The sequence below is a fragment of the Podarcis melisellensis genome (assembly GCF_964234715.1).
Source record: "Podarcis melisellensis genome assembly, chromosome: 4".
NCBI lineage: Eukaryota > Metazoa > Chordata > Lepidosauria > Squamata > Lacertidae > Podarcis > Podarcis melisellensis.
Window position 1 is genome coordinate 95,941,634 of NC_138531.1, and position 15,079 is coordinate 95,956,712.

Consider the following 15,079-nt stretch of genomic DNA (forward strand, 5'->3'; position numbering starts at 1 on the left):
AAAATGCAGTCCTAAATCTTCAAAGGAAGTGTGGGAAATCAATAGGCTTATTAAAATCCAGCAACAGTTACCTAGGAATTTGCCCAGGCTAAGATCCAGACCATCTCCACGCCTCTTCCCCAGTTACGTAGTTTACATAGATGCCTTGTGAACAAGCCTCTATGTGGTCAGAAGCCTCCAGATGACTATTGGAAGCTGTCAATTCTGACAACTGCTACAGTCACCCACAGAAAGCTTCCTTCCAGACCCTAGAGCAGTGGTTCTCAACCTGTGGGTCCCCAGATGTTGTTGGACTACAACTCCCATCATCCCTGAGCTCTGGCCTTGCTAGATAGGGGTGATGGGAGTTGTAGTTCAACAACATCTGGGGACCCACAGGTTAAGAACTGCTGCCTTAGAGCCATCAGTCACATGCTTGCCCACTCCTTGCCAGGCTTTTCTTCGCTTTTTGCAATGGTGCAGAGGAACAAGTAGTCACGGCAACGTTCTTGTTCTCTCTGCTACCACAGAAAGGCTAAAATGAAGTGTCCGTGGTTGACAGTAGCAGCTGTCAGAACCAACAGCCAATACAATCAACTGGAGACTTCAAACTGCTAATCTATAAGCATTTGAGCAAAGCTTCCCAATGTAAAAAATACAGGTGAAACTCGAAAAATTAGAATATTGTGGAAAAGTTTATTGATTTCAGTAATTCAACTTAAAAGGTGAAACTAACATATGAGATCGACTCATGGCATGCAAAGCGAGATATGCTTCTACTTCTCAGAGATCCAATCTTGCTCTATTTGCAATCCTTGTTTTGCTGATTTCATTGAATATTCTAATTTTCTGAGATGGTTAATTTGGGGTTTTCATCAGCTGCACGCCATGATCATCACAATGATAACAAAGAAAGACTTAGCATATCTTGCTTTGCATGTCATGAGTCTATCTCATATATGAGTTTCACCTTTTAAGTTGAATTACAGAAATCAAGAAACTTTCCCACGATATTCTAATTTTTCGAGTTTCACCAGTAGAACAAATCAAGGCTTGACATATTTCACTTTGCATGTCATGAGTCTATCTCATATATTAGTTTCACCTTTGAAGTTGAATTAGTGAAAGAAAGGAACTTTTCCACGATATTCTAATTTTTTGAGTTTCACCTCTAAAATAAAAAATTGGAAACTAGTGTACTGATCCAGATAAAATAACGGATCCCAAAGCTGATGCACACCAGCACTTCCATGCTGTATAAGGTCACCCCAAGGGCCTCCAGAACAGTCTATAAATTTTGTTAATGTCTTTTAGAAATAAAACATCTAACCTATGTGGCTTTGGAGGTATTCTTCCGAATGTGAAGGAATACAGTGCTGTCTTCCTGAGTCTGCAGATAGACAAAGATGTTAGAGATATGAGAAGAGGCGATTTGCTCTGCTCATCTCCAGCCAGCGCTTGCTCTAAAGCAAAACCAACTATTTATTGTGATCTGTCCAGGACAGGAGTCTTCCCCAGCCCAACTGCAGATGCTGGAGCTTAAACCTGGGACCTTCTGCATGCAGAGCGAGTGCTGCAACCAGCGTGTTGCAAAATGTTCCTCAAATGCAACCAGAGCGCCGGCTAGATCAGAACGAAGACTAACCTACATCTAATCTAACATCCAATGCCAGCTTCAGCACACGTTCTGCAGGAGTCAAGCCATGAAGTGGAGAGGAAGGGTAGGCTATACAGCCGCCAAGGAAATTTTCGAGCGTTAAGGAGGCAGACATCAACTGCTCTGCATTGCAGGGGGTTGGGCTCAAGCTTTGGCTCCCACCAAACTCTACAATTCTTGAGGAGATTTCACCCCTCCCATGTCCAAGAATCTCCTGATGAGTCTGGTGATTCTCCAGTGAGAAGGAGGCGTGTTCTGCTTCTCTACTTATTCTGCCCCAGCACCACATCAAAGAGTCAGTCAGTCAGTCAGTCAGTGTGTCGGAGAGAGAGAGACTGAGTGTTAGAGATCGTGTGTATAGATAAGATTGCTGCTAAGAGCAGCTGCAGACACTCAGTGTAGTGCAGCATTCATTTATGCTTAGACCTCATTAAGCTCTGTATATAGTTGTAGATAGAATAAAAGAAGTTATTCTACAGAGCTGCTCTCCAAGTCATTTATATACTCTGCTAGACTCTGCTGTACTCTGCTGTGCGATGACTGTCTTCTTGTGGAAGTGAATCCGGTGCTCACAACTCTAAGCTGTGAGTCCACAGCACTTTGACCTGTTCCTGTCCAGAAGGTGGTCTCTGGAAGTGCTGCCCAGCTCATCTAGCCCAGTCGGGGCTGAAGTGCATGAGTCCAGTTGGTGGTACTGGCTGAAGGGCGATGCTGACATCTCTATGGTTCTGTTTGACAAGAATCTGTGGCAAGCTATTCCACAGGCTCCATTATTTAGGCAGGGGTGTGTGTGAGAGGGAGAGTGGGCGAGAGGGGAGACATACAGCAGCTGAGAAAAGCAGCCACCTACAACCTTCCCAGATACACACCTTGGAGACTCCCTCATTCCCAAATACAATCCATAAAGCCAGGCAAAAACAGGACCTGCTAGGCATGAAGAAGGGATGGGAAATGGAGAGGCCTTCACAGTACTTCCAAATCCTAGAGTTGGGAGTTGGTTGTCCCCCTTTTTCTTGGAGGGGATCAAGTGTGGGTAGTGAGAGAGGCACTCTGCATTTACTCAGAAGCTCCACTAATTCCTGAACATGGTTCAGCTGCAGGCTCTAAGATGGAGCCGTAGTACAAATTGCGTCCCAACTATTCTCTCTAGCCACTCCCCAGAGTTGGCACTTTCTTCTTCCCAAGATCTGTGAGCGCTCAGAAGTAAGAATTTAACAGGAGTGCTCTGATGGTGTTTCCTGCTTGGCAGGGGGTTGGACTCGATGGCCCTTGTGGTCTCTTCCAACTCTATGATTCTATGAACAGCAGCCCTGCTGATCAGACCACAAGGCCTAGGAAGACCTTCATTCTCTGCCCCAAAGTGGATAACCAGCCCACAAGCAAAGCATTAAAGCAACAGTCCTCTTTACGTTTGTCCCCAGGTAAAAAGGTAAAGGTAAAGGGACCCCTGACCATTAGGTCCAGTTGCGGCGCTCATCTCGCTTTATTGGCTGAGGGAGCCGGCGTACAGCTCATGTGGCCAGCATGACTAAGCCGCTTCTGGCGAAACAGAGCAGCGCACGGAAATGCCGTTTACCTACCTGCCAGAGTGGTACCTATTTATCTACTTGCACTTTTTACGTGCTTTGGAACTGCTAGGTTGGCAGGAGCAGGGACCGAGCAATGGGAGCTCACCCCATCGCGGGGATTCGAACCGCCGACCTTCTGATCGGCAAGTCCTAGGCTCTGTGGTTTAACCCACAGCGCCACCCGCGTCCTCAGGCAGGTTGCCTTTAAATATTGAAATTCCATTTAGCTATCATGGCTACTAGCAATTGATGCAACTTCTCTTCTGCCAAGGATTTCTCTAATCCCTCCTCCAAACCAAGCACCATAACCACAACCTGTGGCAGCAAGTTCCATGCTAATCATGTACTCTTCAGTGACAATCTACTCCAAGCACCCCCAAACTCGGCCCTCCTGATGTGTTAGGACTACAACTCCCATGATCCCTAGCTAACAGGACCAGTGGTCAGGGATGATGGGAACTGTAGTCCCAAAACATCTGGAGGCCTGAGTTTGGGGGTGCCTGATCTACTCTCTCTGCCCTGCTCATTCATTCAGAGCTCTACTGCATCAAACCTGCTTCCCCAAGAGATTGTTTTATTTGCAGTAAGGAAAGTGATGGGAATGCAAAGGAAAGCAAGGGATAGCACACCTTCTAAATCAGGATGGATGCTCAATAAATTTCCACATCCTGCTTGCAATATATATATATATATATATATATATATATATATATATATATATATATATATATATATATTTGAAGTCCCACAAGGACCTTCTCCCCCTCCCATGTCTCCTAGGTGACTCACCAGTGGTGATGTATTCTGCAACCAGTTCTGACTCCACCACGGCGATAGAGGGGCTTTCTGGAGAATGCCGCTTCTCTTGGGTCATCTGGATGGGAACTGCCATTTGGCTCAGATCAATCGTTGGCTGCCTTGGCTTGGATTCCAATTTCTCCTTCACTACTCAGGCATAAAGGAGGGGGGGGAAAGCAGAGATCACAGTTGTTGCTTTTTGTTTTGGACACAAGACTAAGTAAAGCACATAAGCCCCCAATAACACATGCCAAAAAATTTATTCATTTATTTATTGCATATCTTTGCCACTTTGTAATTCAAGGAGATGTACAGGCAACTCCCCATTTTCATGCGCAACTGCACACACATGCATTGCTGCAAAGGGGCACGAAAGGGGCAAAGCGGGCCTAAAAGAGCACAAAAAGGGCAAAAATTGTGCAAAAACAGCATCTGTTGTTGTTTAGTCGTGTCCGACTCTTCGTGACCCCGTGGACCAGAGCACGCCAGGCACTCCTATCTTCCACTGCCTCCCGCAGTTTGGTCAAACTCATGCTGGTAGCTTTGAGAACACTGTCCAGCCATCTCGTCCTCTGTCGTCCCCTTCTCCTTGTGCCCTCCAACTTTCCCAACATCAGGTCCTTTCCAGGGAGTCTTCCCTTCTCATGAGGTGGCCAAAGTATTGGAGCCTCAGCTTAACAATCTGTCTTTCCAGTGAGCACTCAGGGCTGATTTCCTTCAGAATGGATCGGTTGGATCTTCTTGCAGTCCATGGGACTCTCAAGAGTCTCCTCCAGCACCATAATTCAAAAGCACCAATTCTTCGGCGATCAGCCTTCTTTATGGTCCAGCTCTCACTTCCATACATCACTACTGGGAAAACCATAGCTTTAGCTATACGAACCTTTGTCGGCAAGGTGATGTCTCTGCTTTTTAAGAGCAGAGCTCTTAAACGGCATCTAGCAATCCCAGGAGCCTTTGCACCGACGCTTGAGGCCTGTGGAGAGTTGGAGCTTGAACAAGGAGGTTTGGAGTGAGCGAATGTGTTGCTTTGGGGCTTTTTCAACAGTGTTCCAAATATACGCAATTTCACTTAAACATGCGGTGCCTCAGTACATAACCCCCGTGTAAATGGGGAGTTGCCTGTACGTGGTTTTCGGGTCTCCTCATTTAATCCCCACAACAACCCTGTGGGGTAGGTTAGGCTGAGAGGTAGCGACTGGCCCAAGGTCACTCAGTGAGCTGCATGGCCGAGTGGGGATTTGAACCCTGGTCCCGCAGAATCTAGTCAGACAATCTAACCACCACGCCACACCGGCTCTCTAGGGAAAGGAGGTGAGCAACACACATAGACAGGACCAAGACCTTTTCTGCCACTGAAATAAAAACGCAAGTTAGTTGACGCAAGGGAGCCACAGACGCTCCGGGATCAAGAGCGCACACCTGTTGTCTGCTGGAGCTCCAACAGCGCTTTAATTGTCGAAGTGGCAGACTGGGATTCACTGGAGACGTCCTGGTAGATTATGGTAGGGCTGGAGTCCACAGCAATTTCGTGTTCTGACCAATCCTGGCTTCGGGAGGCAATGACATGAACCACAGGCTGGGAATCTGAGGCACAAAGGAACATAAGATCGTAAGGAGAGCCAGCTGGATCAGGCCAACGGTCCAGCATCCGGTTTTCACAACAGCCAAACAGATGCCTGTGGAAAACCTGTGAGCAGGATTCGAGTGTAAGTGCAATCTAAATAAAGGTAAAGGGACCCCTGACCATTAGGCCCAGTCGTGGCCAACTCTGGGGTTGCGGCGCTCATCTCGCTTTATTGGCCGAGGGAGCCAGCGTACACCTTCTGGGTCATGTGGCCAGCATGACCAAGCCGCTTCTGGCGAACCAGAGCAGCGCACGGAAACGCCGTTTAGCTTCCCACCAGAGTGGTACCTATTTATCTACTTGCACTTTGACGTGCTTTCGAACTGCTAGGTTGGCAGGAGCAGGGACCGGGCAATGGGAGCTCACCCTGTCGTGGGGATTCGAACCGCCAACCTTCTGATCAGCAAGTCCTAGGCTCTGTGGTTTAACCCACAGCGCCACCCACGTCCCTTTAAGTGCAGTCTATGCTTCTGCAGTTTCCAGCAACTGGTATTCCAGCCATCGATAGCCCTCTCCTCCATGAATCTGTCTAATCGTCTTTTAAAGCCATCCAAGGTGGTGGCCATCACTGTGTGTTCTATTATTTTATCTGCCCTGAATCTTCCAATGTTCAGCTTCATTAGATGAAAAAAATTATCTCTATTGTCATTGTCCCATACAGAACAACGAAATTGAAAAAAATCTACATCAGACATTCAAAAACCAACAAGTCTGCTATCCCAGCTATCCCAACCTGGCTAGCCCCCTAAAAACTCTGATACCCCATTTTTAAATACAATACAGTGGTACCTCGCAAGACGAATGCCTTGCAAGACAAAAAACGCGCAAGAGAAAGAGTTTTCCATTTTTTGAGTCGTTCCGCAAGACGAATTTCCCTATGGGCTTGCTTCGCAAGACGAAACGTCTTGCGAGTTCTTGCGAGTTTGTTTCCTTTTTCTTAAAGCCGCTAAGCCGTTAATAGCCGCTAAGCCGCTAATAGCCATGCTTCGCAAGACGAAAAAACCGCAAGACGAAGAGACTCGCAGAACGGATTAATTTTGTCTTGCGTGGCACCACTGTATACTCCCATAGAGACTCCTTACACTGCATTTAAAACCAAAATCACATTTGGATAGAAATTGTTTCTCAGGCGGCTAGTCCTGGTCTTTATAACCCTGAACCTTCTTCCAGAAGGCAGAAGCTGAAAGATCATTTCCGGGGTGCACACTATCCTACGCTATCTCTGCAGCTTTCTTATGGCACTTGGAAGCATAGATTTGATCCAAGGTGGGAAGAGTGCACCTAATTATTCTCTCCGCAGTCTGGACAGCACTTAGGGGGCATCTCTAAAGAATTGCTTTTGATATTTCTCCTAGCTAAGCCACAGGCCCATCTTACAGCTTGGGAGTTTGTTGGGTGCCAACTCTTCAAAACGAATTTCATATAACTTCAGGGATGTCAAAGCTGCTGTTCTTCCCACCTCCTCCAATTTGCACTTTGCTGCTCCCTGTTGGCCATCAATCTAGGAGGCAGTGTTTTCTTACAAAAATGATCACAGACAAAGACGGAAATAGGAGGAAACCAAGTAGTAGAAGAAGAAGAGTTTGGATTTGATATCCCGCTTTATCACAACCCTGAGGAGTCTCAAAGCAGCTAACAATCTCCTTTCCCTTCCTCCCCCACAACAAACACTCTGTGAGGTGAGTGAGGCTGAGAGACTTCAGAGAAGTGTGACTAGCCCAAGGTCACCCAGCAGCTGCATGTGGAGGAGCGGAGATGCGAACCTGGTTTACCAGATTACGAGTCTACCGCTCTTAACCACTACACCACACTGGGTCTCTAAGTACTATTGCATTAGCAGGTGCGTGGGCTCTGTTGTGGGTGTGCATGGAGCTGCATGTCCTTTTAAGGCCACTGTGCTTGCATGCTATGATTAAGGAAAGGTGGTAACTGGGACTAAGGAGCTGACCACCAACGGGAACTGTCCAAGCCGTAGAGTTTTATGATTCTAACTCCACGGACAGATGAGCACTAACAACCTAATCAAATACATCTTATGAGAACGGAGAACAGTTGGGGATGCAGAGCTCAGAAGCCGATCTCTTGAGGCCAGCCAAGGCCAATCTGCCCCCAAGTCTGAACCACAGAATCGTTTTGAGTTGCAAAGGAACCACTAGGATCATTTAGTCTCAGCTCGGAAGTCCCCAAAACTTGGGGATGCAACCTCCGGGAAAATACAAAAACCAACCCAAGCCACATTATGCTAGGAGATCTATGCAGGTTTAACCTTGGGAACCCTGTGAGGATTCTGTTGAAGAAGAGCTGCTGTCTGTGTACGCCTGGGGCTCCTCTTTCACCTCTGGCAGCAAAGCGTTCCCTGCCTCTACCACCCGGGAAGCCTGCTGAAGGGTTTCGGTGACCAGTTGCCTTGTCTGCTCACTCACAACCGTTGCCTGGAAGGTCACTGGCTTTGGCTTGATAAGGACCTGAAAAGAAGGGGGGGACAGTTTACAGCAGGGGTGGACATTTGTTCACACCAAGGGCAACGCTATCCCCAACAAAGTTCTTGGGGGCCACATTCCGGCACCGGGTGGGACAAGACCCAGACCCAGTTCTCCCCACAGAAACAGAGACATATGTTTAATTCCACTAAAGATTCGGCTTTCGTTTTTTCCAGACTTTTCTTTAGAAAGGCTTTTTTTGTGGGAGGGGGGAAATGCTCTCCATCACCCTTTATCTCTCCCGATTGTGCCCTCAGCAATCAAAGTGGAAGAATATAAATACAGTCCATAAATAGGAACACCCTAGAGTTCCCGGGCCCTAAGGAAGTCAGATTAGCCTCAACCAGAGCCAGGGCCTTCTCAACACTGGCTCCGGCCTGGTGGAATGCTCTGACCCATGAGACCAGGGCCCTGTGGGATCTGATTTCTTTCCACAGGGCCTGTAAGACAGAGTTGTTCCGCCTGGCCTTTGGCTTGGAATCAACTTGATCCCCTTCCCCTCTTTCCTTTCTCCTTCTGTGATGGTACTCCTATTTGGGGACTTCCCTGGTTTTTTCCTGGCCCACGTAGGACTAGTCTGGATAGTTGGCCTTGGTGAAGATTTGACATTTTCATCCCCAAAAAGTTTTTGATTTGAGTTTCTACTGAAATGAGGCTGCATTTTAATGTTGTACTTTAATCTTGTTTTTAAGTTGTCTTTTATTCAACAGTTTTTATACCTGGTGCTAGCCGCCCTGAGCCCGGTCTTGGCTGGGGAGGGCAGGGTATAAATCAAAATGATGATGATGATTATTGCACAGCTGAACTGGCCCCATAGTTAAGTCAAAGCCTCAAACTTCAAAATGCAATTGTGTACTGGAAAACTGGAGGTTGCAAAATCCATGGACTACACAAAATGATTTCAAACATACACAGCTGAAAGATGCTGGTTGATATCCTACAAGCAAGGTAGAGAGCTTGAAAGTTCTTTTTGCAGCAGGAAAACTGGGCAAAAAACAGCTGTTTAGCTCTCCACGTTACTGGGGAAGCAAGACTTTCTCCATACGCTGGCTCCAGAAGCCCAGGGAGGCTCCCACGAGATCTAGTGGCCACAGCCCAGACCCAGTGCGCAGAGAAGGCCTTGCTCGCCAAAGCAAGGCAGAGTTAAAAAGCTATTTTTCTGCTGGTGGTGAAACATGTTAGCCCTGCCCCACCCCCCCCCCGCCCAAAGTTCTTAAGCATACCTGCGTTTTACCCTGCTGCCCATAAACAATTTTGGTCGGGATGATTTTGGTAGCTGGCTGGACGGCAGACCCGATCCCTTTTGGCTGCGTGACGATCATTTTGGTAATGGGCCTGGTGGCAGTGATGATGGCTGGCTTCGCTCCAGCTGGCACCGCTTGGATCGTTTTCTCTCCCTGAGGAAAAAACTTGCAGGTTTGCCTTGGTGAGACTAGGCCAGAAAATTAAAAAATCACACCCATTATGTGACTTAACTCACTGGCTCTCCTCTCATACTCCACCTGCATGGGACCAAGCAATTTCCCCCTATGCAATGCAAAGGGTTAAAAGCCCTGTAACTGCATGCTTAAAGGTAAAGGGACCCCTGACCATTAGGTCCAGTCATGGCCGACTCTGGGGTTGCGGCGCTCATCTCGCTTTAGTGGCCGAGGGAGCCGGCGTACAGCTTCCAAGTCATGTGGCCAGCATGACTAAGCTGCTTCTGGTGAACCAGAGCAGCGCACGGAAACGCCGTTTACCTTCCCGCCAGAGCGGTACCTATTTATCTACTTGCACTTTGACGTGCTTTCAAACTGCTGGGTGGGCAGGAGCAGGGACCGAGCAACGGGAGCTCACCCCGTCGTGGGGATTCGAACTGCCAACCTTCTGATCGGCAAGTCCTAGGCTCTGTGGTTTAACCCACAGCGACACCCGCTTCCCTACTGCATGCTTAGTGGAGAGCAAACTATACACAAAACTTAAGGATGGACCATCTGAGTAATACATTTGGCACCAGCTTGGCTGCAGGAGTTGCCAGAAGGAGGGTCTACTCTTTAGCCTTTTCTTCTCCCAAAGGCCTCTTCCGCAAGGCAGCGGGTATTGATGATGATGATGAAATAGCGATAATCACACTCCCTCTCTCTTACCCCTGCATTTAGCAACGTCGTGACCACGTTTTTGCCCGGAAGCCCTTGGATGGTGGTTCCTTTCCCCGTCGTCTTCTGCACGACTATCACGTTGGGCTTGGACGTCACGGGGATGGTTGTGATTTTGGTCGTAGTTCCTTGGTTGCCCGAGTGGGAGGGGAAATAGAAAGGAGGTTCGGTTAGAAGCAGCAGTGCTTGGCCCAGTACTGCTGCGATTCCCCCAGGGCATTACAATTTAAAACGGCCTCATCCAAGCACCATTTAGGGGGCACCAAGTACAAGAAAACACCAATGACACTCCCTTCTCTCTATTCCAGGCAGGGGGACCCATAACCACTTCCCCACTCAATGCAATGGAGGGAGCTAAGCTGGCCAGCAGTCACTGGGGAGCTATAGCTGCCAGACTTCCAGAGTTTGCACCAGAGGGCACAGGGACCCCAGGAAGGGGACAGTTTGCTAGGCCAGGGGCACAACCTCATATCAGGTCAGGTCCAACTGGAAAAACTGACCGGAAAAGCAGTTTTTTACCTGCCAGAGCAGATCTCAGTTAAAAACAGGAGACCGTGTCGTCTCATGTGGCTTTGCAGCTTCTCATTGGTAAAACACCAGCAAAGTCACAGGGTGAGGGGTGCTGTGACACATCTTGGAGGGGGCTGGGGAATCATGCAAAGGTTTCTAGAGCACTGCAAGTTTTGGGTACCTTTTTGTTGGAAATAGGTCTTCATCAAGGAGTTACCTTTCAAAAAAAGCAAAAATACAACATCTTGGTCTACATGCAGTGGTATTTGCTCAGAACATTGCCAGCTTCCAGGGGTAGGGGGTGTTTGAATTAAAATACAAACAGACTAAAAATATGCCACTGTTACAGATCAGCATTCATTTGTCTTTTCGACTACAAAGAAAAATGGAGTTTCCATGCGTGTGCCAGCGACTGCCGTTACTGCAAAGATTTCTTGCTGATTCACACAGGAAGCAGGGAAAGGCTTCCTCCATTTTTATTTTTTAAAAATGCATTTTCTTTTGCAACAAAAACAAGACAGCGTATATCATCATAAATGTACGAGTAACATATAGTCAAGAGCATTGGTTAAGTCTCTGACGTACTGTGATACATTTGCTCTTCTTTACTTATGACTGGAATTCTCCTTCTTTGTAAACAAAGACGACACTGTAAACAATCGTATTTCAGAGTAGGTCACTTGCTGGCAGCGGTGGGCAGTTACATTCCTTTTGTGCTATGTATTTAATAAACGTGGCTTGCAGCTTTTCTTTGTCATTCTTAAACTTTTCCTTGTACTTCACCTATTGCGTCAGTTTCCCCCTCAATGCAATGTTCAAGTTTGCTGGTACTATTCAGACAGCAAGTTGTCTCCTAAATCTTTCCACCTTCTAGCTATTGTCAAGCGTGCTGACGGTAAAATTTTTAATAAGTCCTTATTTGTAACATTGTGACTTCCCTCATCAAATCTGAGTAATAATAACCCCAGGATCTAGGATTTAGAGTTTTTAGGTGGTTTTGAATGTTTTATGTAGTTTTTCAATTTCATTGTTCTGCATAGGAAAATGACAATAAAGATATCGTATATCGTATCGTATATCGTATATTTAAGTCTAGTTTCTGACCAGTGACAAGTCCCATTTCCTAACAGGTACTTTCCCTGGAATTCCTCTATCTTTCCATCCTGGGACGATCTATCGATATCTATATAACTCTATCTTATGTGTTGGAGTGTGTGTGGTTTATTCACCTGTTTCTGTTTTGATTGCGTATTTTGCGTTTTTATATTGTAATTTTACCTTGTGAACTGCCCTGAGACCTGCGGGCATAGGGCAGCATATAAATATAATTTATCAGTAATTATAATGATAATTCCTTCTTGCAGCCTACTGCTGGAGCCCACTGTTCAAACATACAGCAGCAACACACAGACAACCCAGCCAAAGTTCCACTGACTCCAACTGACCCATCTGGTCCCTGCGGTTGTCGGGACACAGGCCTACCTACCAGAGACGATATTGCTGCTGATTATCTTGCCTCCCAGCGTAGCAAGCGATTTGGGGACGACCGTGATGATGCTGCCGCTGGTGGTTTTGACGTAAGTGGCGGCGCCCGGCGTGCCAGTCATGCGTGTCCCAATGGACGGGCTGACCGTCGGACGAGTGTAGGTCGCCTGAGTCCCTGGTTCAAAGGGGAGAAGGGAAAGGAAGACAGCAGAGGCATCAGCGAGAGGAACCGACACCGCGAGCTGAGAATCAGAGCTCAGCCATTTTATGAGCCGCTGTTCAGAAAGTGGTGCCTGAGTTTCGATTCTTCTCCTCCCGCCGTCGCTTTCCCCTTGTGTGTTGTGCTTTTTAGACTGCAAGCCTGTGGGGAGCGACGGCCTTGTTTTGATTGTATCCAAGCCGCTCCGGGAGCCTTTTTGGCTGAAGAGCAAGGGTACAGATGTTTTAAATGAACAGACACCAATGGGAGGTGAACACTGCCAAAACTGTGCGCATGCACATAAGCACACAACCCCGGACAGGTGGCAAGCCTAAGGTCGCGGCGAGCCAGACATGGGATCACAGCACTTCAATGTCCCTCTCCGCAAATGCTAAATCCCTGCACACAGAAAACCAGCATGCCAGGGAGAAGGCTAAAACTGTGCATGTTATATGCTCACGTTTATTCTGTGAACTGCCTTGAGAGCTGCGGGTATAGGGCGCTATATAAATTCAATTAATAATCATCATCATCCTCACCCCTTGCAAATTCTGTACAAGTGGAAAGGTGTCTTGGCTGTTCCACAGGACTGAATGCCCCTCAACACAAACACACAAGTCTTTGGAAATTGAAAATCAGCAGGTCAGGGAGAAGACTAGGTAGGAATTCTTGTCTCCGACATGTTAATTTGACAAAGTGTGGGCCCCACATTATAACAAAGAGAATGGAGTATTTTTTTTTTTTTAGTACACAAACTTACTTGTATTCTCATGTAAGTAGGCTAAAAACGATTCAAATATGTCAAACAATCTGTACTGTACAATCGTCTTCACTGTGCCCTAGGTACATCACCATTTAAGCTTATTTCCCAAGTTTAAAATGCTTTCCACCCTCTACAGAGCATAGGAAAGAATCACTCACCAGCAGGGGCTGTGACCAGTTTGGTTGTCATGATGGTCCCATTACTGCTCACCACCATAATAGGGGAATTGCTACTGCTGGGCAAAGTTGCTGTGACTGGCTTGGGGAGGATTTTGCTGGGCTGCACTTGCTGGGTGATTATTTTGACCCCTAGGAAAGAAAAGAGGCATCACGAGTGGGAGGTGGACGTAAGCAGCAAACATTAAAAAGGAAGGCAAGATAGCTACAGAAAGACAGAGTTTTCTGTTTGTGGCTTCTGTGGTGAATCTTGTACATAGCTCTCTCAATTTTTGGATTATTAATATGAGATTTAGAACGTAGAATGGTTTGGTAGCGTTTTGTGCGCCGCTTATGTGCTGCTTACTTTATACTGGTCTACTACGAGAATTGGCAGCACAGGTTCATTCCCTCAATCCCTGACATGGTGGTAGTGGGTTAACGCTTGGAGCAACCCATTGATCAGTACCTGATTCCTGCTTGATCTGGATGGTGGGCTTGATGCCTGGCGGAAGGGGAGACTGCTGGGGGTGCAGGCCTGGCTGCTGCTGCTGGGAAGGCTGTTGCTGTTGTTGCTGCTGCTGGGCGGCAACGGGGGAAGCCTGGGTTAGCTGCTGCTGCGGCTGGGCTTGCTGAAGCTGCTGCTTGGGAGACGGCTGTTGTTGTTGTTGCTGCTGCTGCTGTTTAGGAAACGGTGTCAGGATCTGGGTCGGCGCCCCCACCAGGGTCTTGGGCGAAGGCAACCGGGCCGCTGCGACTTTAATGGCCGATGTGCAGACTCCTTGAAGAGAGGAGGAAGGCAAGCATTTGGTGCTTTCTCCTTTGTTTTGTATCATTACCAACCTCTGAGTCACAGCCAAGGCCCACTCCCACACTGAGTTCACATGACCCAAGTAATAATAATACAGTCAAACCCTGGGTTAGTCGCTTCGGGTCAAATCTTTTCAGGTTGCGTCCCGCGGCCACCCGGAAGTAACGGAATGGGTTACTTCCAGGTTTCGCCGCTTGCACATGCGCAGACGCTTAGAATGACGTCACGCACATGCGCGGCAAATCGCGACCCGCGCAGACACGGGTTGCGTTCTGCTCATGATGTGAACAGGGCTCCAGAACGGATCCCGTTCACATCCAGAGGTACCACTGTAGTAGTAGTAGTAGTAGTAGTAATAATAATAATAATTTATTTATACCCCACACATCTGGCTGGGTTTCCCCAGCCACTCTGGGCAGCTCCCAACACAATATTTAAAACATGATAAAACAGCAAACATTAAAAGCTTCCCTAAACAGGGTTGGCTTCAGATGTCTTCTAAAAATCAGATAGTTGTTTATTTCCTTGACATCTGATGGGAGAGTGTTTCTCTGTTCTCTCTGTGTTCTTTGTTTCCAAGAGAACAGAGAAAAACAGGAAACCAGTGTACGTCACATCCAGTCTCCCATTCCCGTGGGAATCCAACAGTAACTCTGACTGTGGAATGCAAAACAATGTCTTGTGACTGCAGTTGCTGCTCAGTGAGGGAAATAGAAACCAACAGTTCCACAGGGTGGGCACCACCACCAAGAAGGCCCTCTGCCTGGTTCCCTGCAACCTCACTTCTCGCACTGAGGGAACCGCAAGAAGGCCCTCGGAGCTGGACCTCAGTGTCCGGGCCGAACGATGGGAGTGGAGACACTCCTTCAGGTATACTGGGCCGAGGCTTCCCAAACTGCAGCCACTGAGTTT

At 47.5% G+C, this 15,079-nt stretch overlaps 1 protein-coding gene across 9 annotated transcripts in view; it reads right to left on the reverse strand.

Moving 5' to 3' along the window:
- Positions 1 to 15,079, reverse strand: part of EMSY (EMSY transcriptional repressor, BRCA2 interacting) — a 46,396-nt gene that overhangs the window by 12,261 nt on the left and 19,056 nt on the right. For 6 of the 9 annotated variants that reach the window (XR_014168019.1, XM_081909567.1, XM_081909563.1 and 3 more), the window contains 10 exons: positions 13,826 to 14,137; positions 13,360 to 13,509; positions 12,241 to 12,414; positions 10,936 to 10,971; positions 10,236 to 10,372; positions 9,333 to 9,506; positions 7,896 to 8,094; positions 5,425 to 5,589; positions 3,994 to 4,149; positions 1,310 to 1,369 (listed from right to left, as the gene is read on the reverse strand). Coding sequence is in view for 8 of the 9 variants with exons in the window: in XM_081909567.1 (XP_081765693.1) it covers positions 1,310 to 1,369; positions 3,994 to 4,149; positions 5,425 to 5,589; positions 7,896 to 8,094; positions 9,333 to 9,506; positions 10,236 to 10,372; positions 10,936 to 10,971; positions 12,241 to 12,414; positions 13,360 to 13,509; positions 13,826 to 14,137 (1,563 nt within the window). In the remaining variant the exon portion in view is untranslated. The remainder of the gene's footprint in view (positions 1 to 1,309; positions 1,370 to 3,993; positions 4,150 to 5,424; positions 5,590 to 7,895; positions 8,095 to 9,332; positions 9,507 to 10,235; positions 10,373 to 10,935; positions 10,972 to 12,240; positions 12,415 to 13,359; positions 13,510 to 13,825; positions 14,138 to 15,079) is intronic. The other 3 variants (XM_081909568.1, XM_081909566.1, XM_081909564.1) reach the window with 1 other exon arrangement.